General features: G+C 47.9%; 1 protein-coding gene across 4 annotated transcripts in view; it reads left to right on the top strand.

Annotated features, from left to right (window-relative positions):
- The first annotated feature begins 4,626 nt into the window (after positions 1–4,626).
- The window catches only part of ZFP64 (ZFP64 zinc finger protein), an 87,322-nt gene continuing 76,517 nt past the window's right edge, over positions 4,627–15,431 (top strand). Inside the window, exons 1-3 of one of the 4 annotated variants that reach the window (XM_038572617.1) lie at positions 4,668–4,903; positions 7,699–7,781; positions 8,251–8,484. In XM_038572617.1, coding sequence (XP_038428545.1) covers positions 7,748–7,781; positions 8,251–8,484 — 268 coding nt within the window. In that variant the 5' untranslated portion in view covers positions 4,668–4,903; positions 7,699–7,747. Of the gene's footprint in view, positions 4,904–7,698; positions 7,782–8,244; positions 8,485–15,431 lie in introns of all 4 variants that reach the window. The other 3 variants (XM_038572619.1, XM_038572616.1, XM_038572615.1) reach the window with 3 other exon arrangements.

Here is a 15,431-nt window from a genome sequence, read left to right as displayed (position 1 = left end):
ACACTCAGTAGCATATCAAATAATGATGCAATCCTATCATAAAATATTATGCAACCATTAAAACTAACAGTGAGAAGGAGAAGCTTGCAAACACCAAGAGCATCACAATCACCCAGGGAGCTTATCAGCTATACTGCCGTCCAGGCTTCATACCAGTGCACTAAAGCAGAGTCTCCACACATGGAGTTGCAGCATCTGCACATTTCACAACCTCCCAGGGGATTCTAATGCACCAACTGAACTGGGAAAATTCTTCAAAATCAAAGCCAGTTATGAAACACTGTGCATAGTATTGTGTTTGATTTGGATTTGACTCCTCTACAGATGAAAGAGACACACACCCCTGGCACATGAACATGCACACAAGTAACAGTAGCTGAAACAAATTAAAAACGCATTTCTCAGGTAAAAGTAGGCAGTCCAGTTGACAGTTCCACAAAGCAGTTGGGGGCTTGAGCTACTTCCATCTCACTACCCAACCATATGTAGAGTATAACTTTATTCTCATAGTTCAAAATGGCAGCTGAAGCTCCACCCATCACATCTTTGTAAGCAAGGAAGGGAGGGGTAAAAAGAAGGATCAAATGGCTATGTCAATGCGATTTCCCAGAAGTTACATCACAACATTTCATTTACATTGTGAGAATGTAGTGGTCTAGCCATGTCTAGCAACAAAGGCAGCTGGAAAAAAGTCTTCTTCCAGGGGGCCATGCACTCAGCTGCAAATCAGAAATTCTGCTACTAACAGAATTTTAGACAAACAATGTTGGGTACACAAACAGCAATCTCTACTGGAAGTATAATATTAATATGGTGAATCATACTGATTTGAACCACATGAAATTAACATTTTTTAGTTAAAATAGGTAAATATCAGCAGCTCATATGATCCTATTATATTTCTGTGGAAAAATCTGAAGTGATATATAGTATATATGTGACTACTGTTTATCTCTGGATGGTGGGATCTCAGGTAGCCAGGTATTAATTCTGTTATTTTCAAAAATAATGATCATAATATGTACCCAAAAAGGGAGATTGAAAAAAACATGTAAATTAAAATCATTTTTATAAAATATATTAATATAACTTGTGTTTATATATATATGGGGTATATATATATATACACACACACACACACACAGGCATACACAGACATACACAGACACAAAGAAAAAAGAGTTTTGTTATATTTATCAATCAAAATATTATTTCTGGTGGTGCCTGGCTGGCTCAGTCATTAGAGCATATAATTCTTGATCTTGGAGTTCTAAGTTCAAGGCTCACATTGGGGGTAGAGTTTACTTTTTTAAAAATGTTATTTTTGGGTAGTGGATTATACATGGATCTTATATTCTTCCTTATATTTTCTGTATTTTTTTCCAAATTTCTAACAGTGAACTTGCCATGCTTGTACAATAGGAAAAACAAATATAGAAAGAAAAAAAAAAAAAACACTGTAGTGATGGGTACATACAAGAGAAGGTATGGGCTGGACATAGTAGCAAATGTTTAAAATGGAGCTGATGGGGCACCTGGGTGGCTCAGTGGTTGAGTGTCTGCCTTTGGCTCAGGTCGTGATCCCAAGGTCCTGAGATGGAGTCCCCACATCGGGTTCCCCACAGGGAGCCTGCTTCTCCCTCTGCCTGTGTCTCTGCCTCTCTCTGTGTCTCTCATGAATAAATAAATAAATAAAATCTTAAAAAAAAAAAAAAACGGAGCTGATGGAAACATACATAAATTCATTCAACAATGAAAAAATGTATTGAGGCCCCTGGGTACCAGACCCTGTCCTAGACTTTGGGGATACAGGGTTAATTAAAATAAGCCAGGTCTATGCTCTCCTGGAACTCACAGTCTGGTGGGGAAATAGATAATAACCAAGTAGAGATTTTTAAAAATATAAGAATAGCAGGGATTTGTTGCCTAGTTATATGAGCTAGGCACTGTTGTAAGCACGTTATACACATTTCCTGGCTTCCTCTGAAAAATAATTTAATGAAGTAGCTACTATCATCTTGACTTACAGAAAACTGAGACAGAGCAGTTGCCTAAGTTCACCTAACTAGTCACAGTGTAGCAGCTCCAGGATTTATTTGGTGGTAGAACAGGCTGACTCTAGAACCTACAGACTTAACCACCAATTGGTTAAGATCTGGGCTTACATCTCAATAAGAATTACCTGAGGCACTTGGGAAATATATGCAAATTACCAGGTCTTGCTCTAGGTAACTGGGACTTGAGAATTTGGTCTTTCAAGCCCTCTAGGTGTTTCTTCTCTCCAGGTTAATATGAAGACTGCTGCTCTCAACACAAGGAATCCGTGGCAACAGAAGTCAGAGGGGTGCTCACCTGGGCTTGGGGAACTAGAGTAGACTGACAAAGGATCATGAGGCTGGAAACATTTTGCATCTTGATCCAGGGGGGGCTTACCCAGGTGTGCACATATGTGAACATTTATCAAGCATTCAAAAATCAACATTGCCCTAAGCTGCAGCTGCCTTTCTGGATCATGTTAGCTAGGGAGAGTGCCAAGAGGAGTTAGATATGGGACAGGAAAAAATTGCCTGAGGAAGGTGACATTCCATTTGGCCTCGGGTGACAGAAAGAATCCAGTCCTGCAGAAGACCAGGAAAAGCAATCCAGGCAGAGGGAGGAGCAGATGAAGAGCCCTGGGGGCAACTTCAAGAAAGCAGGTAGCGCTGTTGTGAACAAAGCAAGAGGGAAGCAGTACGATGTGCCAAGTGCGATGGGATGGTGGGTAATGGCCAATTCACATTCAGCTCATTCCTGTCTCAGGGCTCTTGCTCCTGCCAACCTTTCAGGCTGGAATTGCATTCCCATCCCCCCACCTCCAAATATTACCTGCTCTCTGACTATTATCTATTCAGAGATAATTCAGAGAAGTCTTCCTTGACCAATCCTGCAGCCATGATCACAACCTTGTTTTAGGTCTTTTAAGACATCATCACTATTAAGAAATCACAGTGCGGGGCACCTGGGTGGCTCAGTCTGTTAGGTGTCTGACTTCGCTTAGGTCATATCTCAGGGTCCTGAGATCTGGAGCCCTGCTTCAGGCTGCCCGTTCAGCGGGGAGTCTGCATGTTTCCCTCTGCCACTCTCCCTGCTTGTACCCTCCCTTGCTCTCCCTCTCAAATAAATAAATAAAATCGGAAAGAAAGAAAGAGAGAGAGAGAGAGAGAGAGGAGAGAAAGAAAGAAAGAAAGAAAGAAAGAAAGAAAGAAAGAAAGAAAGAAAGAAAGAAAGAAAAAGAAAAAAAAATCACACTGTTGATTTGACTATTTAGTGTCGACTGAATCACGAGCCACTAGCCAAGTTCTATTAGAGAAGGTACCAAATCATACGGATCACCCTTGTACCTCCAGGCACCAGCACAGTGTCTGGCACATTTGGAACTCTTTAATATATAAATAATTGTTGGAGGAATGAACAAACCCTTAAAGGAGGCAGCAGGGAATATACAGTCATGTTTACTGAGAGCCTACTATATGCCAGGCACTAGGCCAACTGGCTGGGGATAGATCAGTGAAGCAAAGAGATTTAAAAAAAAAAAGTTTCTTGGGAGCTTTTGAATGTGTAAGGGGGGACAGGTAATACACAAGTAAATTATCTATCTCATAGATAAATAGATCCATCACCTGTCTCATATCTATCTCATAGATCAATCGATCCATTGATGGGTAGACAGACATACTCTAGATAAAAAAAAACGTTCAATGTATCAAGTTCTAAGAAGAAAGAAAAGGCAGACCAGAGAGACAGGGAGGGTGGGGGAAGAGGGAGTTGTACTATTAAGAAGGGCTGGCCAAGACGGGCCTCTCCAAGAACAGTGAATTTGAATCGAGCAAGGACTGGAGATCGCCGCAGGGTGGCAGGTGGATTCAGAGGGGACAGCCCCGCAGGAGACTCGAGGCCGGAGGGAGTCTTGAGTAAAGGGGAGAGAGTTGCAGGAGGTGAGGTCGGCCGCGTAGACACAGATCAGCGGGGACAGCGTCGACCCACCCACACCTGCAAACTTGGAAATGCTCGTTCTCGGGCCTCGCCCCAGACTTACGGAGTCAGACATTCGGGGGGGGGGGGCGAGCCCTCGGGGTGACGGCGCGCGGCCAGGTGGGCCTCGGGCGTCTGGTCCCCGTCGTTACTCCCGGGATGCACGTGATCCCTGTCCTCTTTATCTCCCTAGCAGGGCCGGGGACCCGCCCAGCGCTCCGCTGATTTGCCCGCCGCGGATGCTCCGCTGGGGTTTCTCCCAAGCCCGGCGCCCCCCCCCCCACCCCGCCCTCCAGCCGCAGCTCGGCGCGGTCCCCCACCCCCGCCCCCGGGCAGAGCATCCCGGCCACCGGGCAGCGGCGCCTTGGGGACCAGCGTCCCAGGGCGGCAGGTGCAAAGGCGCCCGAGCCGGGGAGGCCAGGCGCGTGGGCCACGGCCGCGGGGTGGGGGGGGGGGGGGGTGGGGGCGGGGGTGGGGGTGGGGGGCGCCGGCTGCCGCGGCCCGGGGTTGGGGCGCATCGCTCGCCGCCCGCGGTCGCCCCGCCCGCCGGGACGTCTGCGCGCGGTCGGGATCCCGGGGGACCCGGCGGTCCGGGGCCTCGGGATTGGCCCGCAGCCTCCCCCGGGAGCCGCCGCTGCAAAGCCAGGCTGGGGCCGCCGGGCCGGGCCAGCGCCCTCTAGGCAGCGGAAGTGGAGCTTGCTTTACATCCGTCCTCCCCGCCTGGCGGAGTTGGGAGAAGGCAGGCTGGGGGGTGTGGAAAAATAAAAGGAAAAGTCCCTGCACCATGTAGATCAGCGCCCCGCAGCCTGGCACCCCGGCCGGCCGGGGGCCTCCCAGTCTGCGGCCATGAACGCGAGCAGCGAGGGCGACGGCTTCCCGGGCTCGGTGCAAAGTAAGTGCTTTTCCGGGCGCAGTGCGCGCTCCGGGGCCCAGTGCGCGCTCCGGGGCCCGGGCCCAAGCACGTCTGCGACGCAGCGAGCAGGCCCGGGGCCCCGAAATCGGGGTGACGGCCCCGCGCCGGCGTCCAGGGCACCGCGGAGGGCGCGCCGTGCAGGGGGCGCGCGGAGTGGGCTCGGGATCGGGGCACCCAGCCCCGCGCAAGGCGGGGGGCGCTCTCCAGCCTCCAGGACCCCTTGCAAGGGAGCGGGGAGCGGGGGAGGAGGAGGAGGGCACGCCGTTCAGACAATCGCCACCCCCTCGGGGCATTCCCCGCCTCCCCCCCTTCCAGGCGGAGTTTGGGGGGGGGTTGGGGGTAACCGCGATTACGCTGATGGGAAAGCTTCTGCCTCGGTGGCTCGAAATCCTTGAAGTGTGGGGATCCGAGGGTTTCGTGAGGTCTGGCGGGCTGGGCTTGCCCTGGAAAGCCTTTTGCACATTAAAGGTGGAGATCTGAATGGGGAATGGGGCGGTGGTCGCTTTCTTTGAGTTTGGGACTCGTCGTAATTTTCCTGGTGAGGACAGCAGCCTTATCCAAGTACCTGATTTCGCCCGCCGCATTGTTTCCCCAAAGTGTGGTCCAGAGACTGAGCGCAGACCAGCCACCTGGGAGCGCGAGCGCTTGTTTAAAAAAAAAAGAAAGAAAAAGAAAGAAAGAAAGAAAAGAAAAAGAAAGGAAAAAGGAAAAAGCTCCCCAGGCCCCACCCATTAGATGGGGGACGTGGGGGGAGGGGATCTGTGGCCAGACCCTGAGCCATTCGGTTGCACACAGTTTGAAACGCACCCCTGGCACGGGGGTTTGCAGACACCTGGCACATGGTAAGCGCTCAGCTTGTTAGCTGTTTTGGAGACATTGCCTCCCAAACTTAGCTGGGTATTCCTTGCAGAAGTTGTGGAAAGCACAGATTTCTCTAAACACCAGCCCCTTCTGCATCCTACCTCCATCAGGACTCAGTATCCCCGAAGTGGGACTTAGGTGTGGCCTCAGATATGTCCGTGTTTCACGCATACACACACACACGCACGCACCCTGATTGTTTATGATGCTGTTACAGGTTTGGAGAACATATTGAAGATAAAGGAATTCTCTCTTGTTGCTGTTGAGCTCTTACCTGTACCCAGTGTTTTCTATTTGATCTGTTAATTCTCACTACAAATGCAGGAGGTTAGGTATATATTCACCATTCCAAATTTTCAGAGGGGGATGTCACATTCAATAGGATGTCTCGGGAATAACCCCATCACGTATCATGCTGGGGCATGAGGCCCCCTGTGCTGGCTTTTTACAAGCGCAATCTTACTTAATTCTCTTAATGGTCCTGTGAAACAGAAATTTATACCCATTTTACAGATGGGAGAGACCAAGTCCAAGTCACGGTTTGTAAATTGTAGTGTCAGGATTCTAAAAGAAAGTCTAGGTCGTTACTTGTGTGTCTGCCACATGCTGGAGGCATTGGTTATTAAAACCCTTTCATACTGAGTATCAGTCTTGTTAGATCACTAAGGAATCCTCATCAATGTCAGTCACCTCATCTCCTGGTTCCTTATTTTCCTGTTAGTCCCATGGGCGCCTCAGCTCCAGGGAAGCAGTGTTTCAGGGGAACAGAAAAGCCTTCATTCCTTCCATTCATTGATTTCGATGTACTTAGGGTGCAGGGCGCTCTGCAGAACAGCTTATAAAACATTACAACAGAGCCCAGACTAGCTCTCCTTAGCAAGTCAACCAGATTGTGTTCCCACAGCGATTTCTTGTCTTAGCTTGACTTGGGGAAAATTGAAAATATTTATAAATTTTCAGAAAGTTATGCTTCATATATATACCAGCTATATATATGCACAAAGGTAGTTCTCGTGTGATTTAGACCTGAGGAAAATTAGAAATAATAAAAAGACCCTATAAGTACTGAGATTATGATGCATAGATAACATAGAATAGTGTGTTTTAGGTGATTACATATGTTTTTAAGGATTTATTTGAGAGAGGAAGAGAGAGAGTTGGGGGTGGGGGGGACAAAGAGAAAATCTCAAGCAGACTCCTCACTGAGCTCAGAGCCCACCACGGGGCTCCATCCCACCACCCGTGACATCATGACCAGAGCAAAACCCAAGAGTCTGGTACTTACCCTACTGAGCCACTCAGGCGCTTATTATACTTTAAATAATTATACTTGTAAAAATTTTAGTGATCTAGGCACAGTGCTTATGCAATATTATGTGGGGAAAAGACTAATTTTACAGTACATTATGATCTTAAAAATTTTAAGCATAAAGAGAATGAAAGAAAATATTTTGTAATGTTCATGGTACACATAGGTGGAAGGATTGTGAGTGATTTTCCCTCTGCTTCTTCCAGATTCACTGTTATAAGCATGAGTTTCCTTATCATAAGGCAAAGAAACTTTTAAAAATAAAAATTAAGGTAGTCCTATTAGAGACTTATTAATTGAATTTCTTCATTTAACCAACATTTACATAGCACTAATACAGTGCCAGATATTGTGGTGAGTGCTTTGCAAATGTTAACACAGTATTAACTCTTGGCATCATTACTGTTGAGAAACAATGTCCCTAAACGTTAGGAATGAACTTTGACGACAAGTAACAACTGAACTATATACCAGCCTAATGAGAAGTCTGGAATTAGTTGATTCAGGGGATCGATGAGGTAGGGATCAGCATATGTAGGTATCTTAGCATTTTCCCCATAGTAAGAACATGGTTGTAGAACCTGGCATCCCATCTGCATTCCAGGCCAAAAGAAGAGGGAACCAGTGCCAATCACGTCTGATCCCTTTTTATCATGGAAGCCAAACTTCCCAGAAGTTCCCAAGCATGTAAGGGACCAAGATTATTACTGAGTAGTTTTCATGGGGTTGGGGTGGGGATGGAGGTGAGGGTATAAAAGTGGAGGGATTGGTTTTCATAAGGACTGGGAAGTACAACTACCTTTTGTTGGGATAGGACATGGCTACTGGTCCTTCAAAGTGCAAGCAACGTTGCACATCAAAAAGATTCCTTGCATGAAATGCCACTCGCGCCCCACTGGCCATTACTTGGGTCTGAGAGAGAAGTGGGGAGTAGAATGGACATCCAGTGCTGCTAAGAGAGAAGTGGGGAGTAGAATGGACATCCGGTGCTGCTAAGAGAGAAGAGGGGAGTAGAATGGACATCTGGCCAGCAACTAGCCATCTCTGCCACAGTGCCTTTTTTTTTCTAACATGAGTCTGGTTTCTGTTGTTATGTCGAGCAGTTTGGAATTAATTAATTAATCTGTGACTTCCGCTTTGTCCCATGGAGTTCCAGGTGGTACAACGGTGCTGGTTGAGCTTACTCCCGACATCCACATCTGTGGCCTCTGCAAGCAGCAGTTTAACAACCTGGATGCCTTTGTAGCTCACAAGCAGAGTGGCTGCCAGCTGACCAGCACGTCCGGGGCAGCCCCCAGCACGGTCCAGTTTGTATCTGAAGAAACAGTGCCTGCCACCCAAACTCAGACCACCACCAGAACCATCACCTCAGAGACCCAGACGATCACAGGTACAGCCCGGAGGGTGGGAGAGATGGTGAGAGTAGGCCTGGTTATGTCCCAAACACCTCCGTGGAGCTTATTAAAAATATAGATTCCCAGGGTCCACCCCGTAGGGTTGCTGATTCATTATTTTTAACAAGCTCCACTGGGAAGCCAGCTGCCCAGCCAGGTTTGGGAATTGCTGGGTGAAAACATGAGCTGTTAGCAGTTATAGATGTTGTCACATGTTAAAACAGACAAAAAACAGAGTTCTCAAACAAAAACCTATATATATATATATATATATACACTAAGAAAAAAAATACTTGTGGGAAATACGTTGCATAAAAAAAAGTAATTATTCTGGGTAGTGGGAGTATGGGTATGATCCCCAAATTTGCATTATTTTTATAAAGGGACAAAAAACATGGGGTGTGCTTTTGTTTTTGCTTTTTTTGTTTTTTTTTAATTTACCAACAGGCATGGTTACCCCCCGACCCCCTGTGCTGCCAGCCAGGAAAATAGAAAACTTCATCCTAGATCTTGGTTGTGTTCATTTACTCCACCAAAAATAATTTACAGATGGATCCAAAATTTAAATGTGTGCAGTAAAACCATAAAAGCTCTAGAGTAAATATTAGACGCAGACACACACATACACACGCTCACACTAACCCATACCTATACCTACACCTGTAGAATCTGTCTCAAGGGACGAGACAGACAACTTTAAAGTCACCCATTTATGAGATAGATGGCGCAGACACTGCTGGATCCTGTGGGAAACAGAATTATCCCTTAGCTAAAGGCTTTCAGATTTTTAAATTAAAATATATGGGGCTCCTGGCTGACTCAGTTGGTGGAACATGTGACTCTAGGTCTTGGGGTTGTGAGTTTGAGCCCCACATTGCATGTAGGGATTACTTAAAAATAAAGTCTTTAAGAAATAATTTTCTATGTATATCTCAATACTATGCCTACCAAAGAAGACAGGCCAGGCCCCCTCAAGCAAAAGAAAAAGAATCCTGTATGTGGCTACAAATAGTGTTAAATTTTTCCAAAGTAAAAACAATGTATAAAACTAAACAGCAACTGGGGGGAAAAAACTGCAGCACAGATGTCTAAGGTTTAATGTCCTTTATATATAAAGAACTCCTAAAATCAATAAAAGTACAGGAAAAGAACCCAGTGAAAAAGTCCTCAAAGGGCAGCAGATGGTATATAAAGGAGGCCACTGAAGAGAAAAGGATCCTCCGTCACCGTAGTAGTTAAATTAATGCAAGTCAAAGGAAGGCTTGGGACAGGATACTGCTTTCCTTTTCTGGGGATGTCAATTCCTATAACCTGAGCAATTTTGTGATATCTTTTAAATCTTTCAAGTTTAAAACTGTACATAGACACATTTACTTAGTAAATCCACTTCTTGCTATTTATCCCGTAAAATTTTATAAACAGATGTATAAGGGCATTCCTCTCCAGTATATGCTATAAAGAAAGTGGAACCTTTGTGTACATCAAGAGAAAATTAGATGAATAAACCTCAGATATTCAGACAATGAAATATGACCTAACCTTTAAAAAGGGACCCCGATCTTTGTACAGATACAGAAAGACAGAAAGATCCTCAGGAGAATTGCAAAAAAAAACCGCACGTATGCATGCACACATAGTATTATATTCAAGACAAGCTTCTAGAACAGGAACAAGGCAGGTAATGTTAACGAAAGAAGTAAGCTGTGTGTAAGGTAATGGGGATGGGTGGGGACTTTGGTTAAGTAGAGTAAGCATGCATGACTTGGGACAGCTGCCCTTTGGATACAGTCAGCTACTTGGGTTTTTCAGAGAAGCTGAAAACTGTAAAATTTCCCAAATTTTAAAACTCTGTTGGCCAAACGAAATATATCAATAAGCCTGACTGGGCCCACAGGCCTTTCCCAGACTTTTCTCCGACAGTGTTTAGTACAGTTAATCTGGAGCCAAAGGGTGAAAAGAACATCGAACGTGGGGGCACGGACTTTTATCTCCTTGATTTTGTGTTGGTGTGGTGTTTGAGTTTTTTGACAATAAGCAAAGTTTCGTGGTTGTCTCCTTAATGCATCCAAACTAATGCTTCTGCTGAGTTTTTTAAATATTGCAATATAATTACCTGATCACCTCCCAAGCCTTAAGAAAGGCACCTCCCACTTTTCTCCTGAGTTTATCTTAAATATCATCCCAGAGGGAGTCACCAAGAAAGCGTGAAAACTAAAAGCCACCTTAGCAGTGGGCCTGGGTACAACTTTCCTATTTTACTTCTGGACAAAGGGAAGCCGCAGGTGGGGAGGAGACACAGCCAGGTTAGGACGGTTGGGGGACTTACCCATTTTGGACTTTACCCTAATGGTCATCTTCCTGTTCAGGGTCCTCAACATCAGACTCCCAGTAACCCCACGCACTGGGTGTGAAAACTCTCAAACAATGCCTCAGTGTCAGGAGGCTTCAAGGCCCACACTTTATTTGTGGCCAAAGCACCTTCCTGGGTTCTGAGCCTCTGCTTACACTGTCCCCTCTGCCTGAAATACTTTTCCCAGCTTTCTCTGGCATGAGGGTGGACACACAGAGGGTCTTGTTTCATCTCCAGATACTCCCCTTTGCTCTATGTGGCAGCGGCCAAGATGAAGTGCTCTACCTAACAAATGAGCAACGTCGCTTTGCCCCAGAAGCTGTGTATGTGTCATTCCATCTGCCTGGAACTGACTCTTACGTGGACATCAGAGCTGAGCTTAAAGGCGCTCCTTAGAGACCCCTTTCATGACCCCACACACACACTGTTCCCCCAGGCCAGCTCAGGTCCCTGTAAATAAACCATCACTAGGCCGTAAGCACCCTGAGGTCAGGCCTGCACCCCTCGTGTCCACCCTGGATCCCTAGTGCGGGTCTTGGTTCAGGGAATGAGCCGCTGGCCCCATCCCCGTCCATCGGTAAAGCTGACCCCACACCCACATACCCGCTCCTGCCTCTGTCCTGGGTCTTTGCTCAGAGACGCTCACCCTCCCCTTGGCGTTTTCACCACCGTGCAATCACTCGCCGTGGGCAAGCCTGGGTTTTGCCGGCCACCCTGTACGCTCAGGCCAGGCCTGGAGACCTCCGTGTGCCCAGCTCACAGTGGCACCCACTACACGGTCAGACAGACTGCTGGGCTTGCATCCCTGTCTGCCACCCCCAGCCCCAGACTGCGGGCAAGTCACCCTCTGCTCCCTAATACTTATCATCCGTAAAAAAAAAAAAGGGGGGGGTGGTTAGAGTGGCACCTAATACTATTAGGTAATAGAATTAGATGCCAATTACCTAGTAATCATTGTGTTATTGGAGGACTCTGTGATAATGAACATAAAGGGCCTGGGACGGAATAATTGGGCCCAGGAAACAACGGCTTTTATTAACGTGGAGATTAATGACCAGGTGGCAGACGGATGCTGAGATCTGCTGTATGTTCCGTCTCTGCCTGACCCAGCGGCTCTTCCTCGCCATTCCTATTTCTCTGCCACAAAACAAGCAGAAGCCCGCTTTGCTTCCCTCCTTTCACACGTTTCACTTGGTTTTCTGGGCCCAACTCCCCCCCCTGCACCTGAGTGGGCTTCTGTGCTCCACTTAGTGCAGCTCCCCGACCGGCCTGGGGCCCAGGATCCCCGGGGAGCTTGTTAAAGATACCGGTGCCCGGGCTCTACCTCCTGAACTCGAGGCTCCGGGGCTGAGGCTCAGGCATCTGTATTTCTAACGAGCTCCTGGGGGACTCCAGGTCTCAGCCAGTGTGGTAAGTCACTCACCACCCAAGGCCACACAGCCTGACCCCCGACCCTGCACAGATTTCTCCAGATACTCCCCCCCCCCCCCCCAGACATTGCCCAAACTTGTCTGTGCCTCTCAGGCCACGATTAAAGCCAAACCCTTCCCCAATCAGCTCATCTCTGCCCCTTCTCTGTCCAATAATAGTCGGACAGTAGTTTACAATAAGCAAAACATATTCTCTGCCTGCTGGCTTTGAAAGCTGCCTTCTGTTTGGCATTTGGTTTAAGAACTTTTCTACAGGGGCGGTGACGTTAAAGATCGACGCCGGTGAAAACCATTAGCATCCCACATGCCTTTCCTAAGTCCTGAAAATCTCGGGGGGCCGAGGAGATAGGCCCGTGACTTGGCCTCTTGGCCACTTAGGGACTGAGGAGCCTCGTGACCATGGCGAATTACAAGAGCTCCTGGTGTCTCGTTTTTAAAGTAAGGACGAGAATAACTAGAAAGGCCACGGGCTTGGTAAAGAGTCCGGACCAGATTGCCCGGGTTCGATTCCCGCGGCGCCACTTGCTGACCAGGTAACCTTGGGCATGTAACAGGATCTCGGTGTCTGTTCTCCCCACTGTAACATGACCGTCCCCACCTCCGAGGGGTCTAGCCAGGGCTCCTAAATGCCAGACACTCAGAGCTGTCAGGGTTAGCTCTCCTTACTTACCAAATCAGGGGGCTGTGAAGCAGCGCACGGAAAATGTGGATGCAGTGCCTGGCTCATGACGAGCCCCCCAGCCAATAGTAGTTGAGTTGACCTCTTTTTTTTTTTTTTTTTTTTTTTTTTTTTTTGAGTTGACCTCTTGACCTAGAATGGTCTTTCTCTCCCCTTCTGGTTAGTTCCTACTCTTTTGGTCCCAGGCGCAGTCACCTCCACCTAGAAGCTAGCCACGGTTTCTCCCTCTCCCCACCTCTCTTCCCCTGAGGTTAGGTGTTTCACCGCTCCCCTCCCGGCACCTATTTATCTCCATTGCAATTAACTAGTAATTTGGTGACACGCGGCCTTTAGTTCGATAGAGAAATGGATTCAGATGCTGTCAGAGGCCAGGCAGCGGCAGGGAGTACAGCTGCAGATATGCCACGATGGGGAGTGGGAGGGCCTGTGGACAGCCAGCTGGGAAAGGAAAGCAGTCCGACAGCCAGGAACCATCGCCGGCTACATCTTGGTGGGACTAGGAGCTGGGCTGGCTCTCACAGGTAGGCCATGCCGTCCTCCTGTTGAACGTAACAGTTCACAAAACATCAGCATGAGCTGGGTGCTCTGGGACCATGCAGAACAAGACCGAAACAGGACCCCTGCCTCCTCCCATCTAAGGCACAAAATACCCAACATCCCCTCCTCTGCTGCTCTGAGTAACACCTGTTTCTCTAGCTATTCCAGATGAGCCATAACCAAATCCTCTGCTTCTCCCCACCTCTTGACAGGTCCCTTGCAGGCTTCCTCAAGCCTCCCCACACCTCATCTGACCTGAGCCCACAACCGGGAATAAGTCCTTTGTAGCAGCCCTGTTGCTGAACTACCCCAGGGCTCCCGTGATATGAGGTTCCCTTGTCACACCAAGTAAACAACTTACTCAACCACAGCCACAGCCGTGTCCCTGGTGGTCTCTGGCCAGAGGATGTTGACAAAGGGAAGACCCAGCCCACCCAGTTGATTTTAAAAACCTTAAAAGAGAATCTGAAGGCTCTGTTTGGCCTGGGGGCCCCAAGTTAGTGGTTTGATTTCTAGTTTACTGGATTGTAAACCTCCCTGCCAGCAGGGACCTCATCAGTCTTGCTTTCCTGCTTCCCCCCCCCCCCACCCCCCATCACCCTCCAGGACCAGGCCTGACATACCATAGGCACTCAATAAAACAGTTAATGGAGTGAGCGCAGGGGAAGGGCAGCTGTGAGAATTAGGTTAGTGTGAATGTAGCTGGTGGCATGGGGTCTGCCCCCTCGGGAGGGTCCGGCAGTGGCAGTGTTGGGACTCTTGTGTGCCAGATGCTGGAGCTGACTGTGGGTGTTGCTTGCCCTTGGAGAATTTCAAGCCCGTGAAGGAGGAGAATTCCGTCGTAAGACATACAAGACCAGCCGTCTGTGACAAGCATAGTCTTGTGCAAAGAGTAAATGGAGTAGATTGGTCCCAGTGGGGAAGGCCAGAGGGAAAATTTGAGTGAGATCAAATGTATAATAGCCCTTGAAGGACTCACTGGCCTTTGGGAGGAAGATAGTGGGAAGGGACCATTTCTTAATGGTGGTTTAGAGGTGGGGAAGCTCAAGGCAAGATCTGGTAACAGTGGCTAGAGATGACAAAGAGCCTACGTGGTAGGAGTCATGCTCAGCTCTGGCCTTTATTCCGAAGGAGCTGTGGAGCCATTGAAGGTTGTTGAGCAGGTGAGCGATTTAGTAAGACAAACTAATGATTTGCTCAGAGGATCTGACAATAATAATAACAACAGCCAATCCTGATGTAGTGCTTCTTTGCCATCTCTTTTCTAAGCACTCCGTATGAACCATAAATTAGGTACTGAGAGTTATTATCCCCATTTTACCAATAACAACTCAGGCACAAAACGTTGAAAGCTTGTCCAAGATGACAGAGCCACGAAGTGGCAAATGCAAGCTACCCGGCTGCAGAATCTGCTCTTGCCTGCATACACCCCACCCTTGGAAGAGCCCTCATGACAGTGTTTCTCAAACTTGTTTGTGACCCGGTGGACCCTGCAGATACCCAGACCCCGTGTTCTGCCCCAGGGTAACATCTCCATGGCTCTGAGCTGGGCCTTGGGAATTTGAACCAGCCAATGGGGGCTCATGTTAAAGAACTGAATCAAATCTGTGTTTTAAAGAGCTTCCCCAGATGGATCCCAAGATCCCAAGAAGCTTGTCTACCTGACTGCTCCCAATTTAATGCCTCCTTTTTTTTTTTTTTTTTTTTTTTCCAGAAGTGCACACCAAACTGCAGCATATTAGTTCCAATTTTCACCTTCAAGGGCAAGCGGGTCTGATTGGCTCGGCTTTTGTCAGGTATCTGCTGCTGGACCAATCAGCTGTGGCAGAGAGATGGGGGTGGACTCAGGGATGGGAACCTGGCGGAGGGTCAGCCCCGGGGTCTCTTGCCTGGTGGGGTCCATGTGCACCACTGGCATGAAAACCTCTTTCTCTCAGGAGAGGAATT

Source organism: Canis lupus, chromosome 24 (genome assembly GCF_011100685.1).
Source record: "Canis lupus familiaris isolate Mischka breed German Shepherd chromosome 24, alternate assembly UU_Cfam_GSD_1.0, whole genome shotgun sequence".
Lineage (NCBI taxonomy): Eukaryota > Metazoa > Chordata > Mammalia > Carnivora > Canidae > Canis > Canis lupus.
This window is presented reverse-complemented; position numbering and strand designations above follow the sequence as displayed.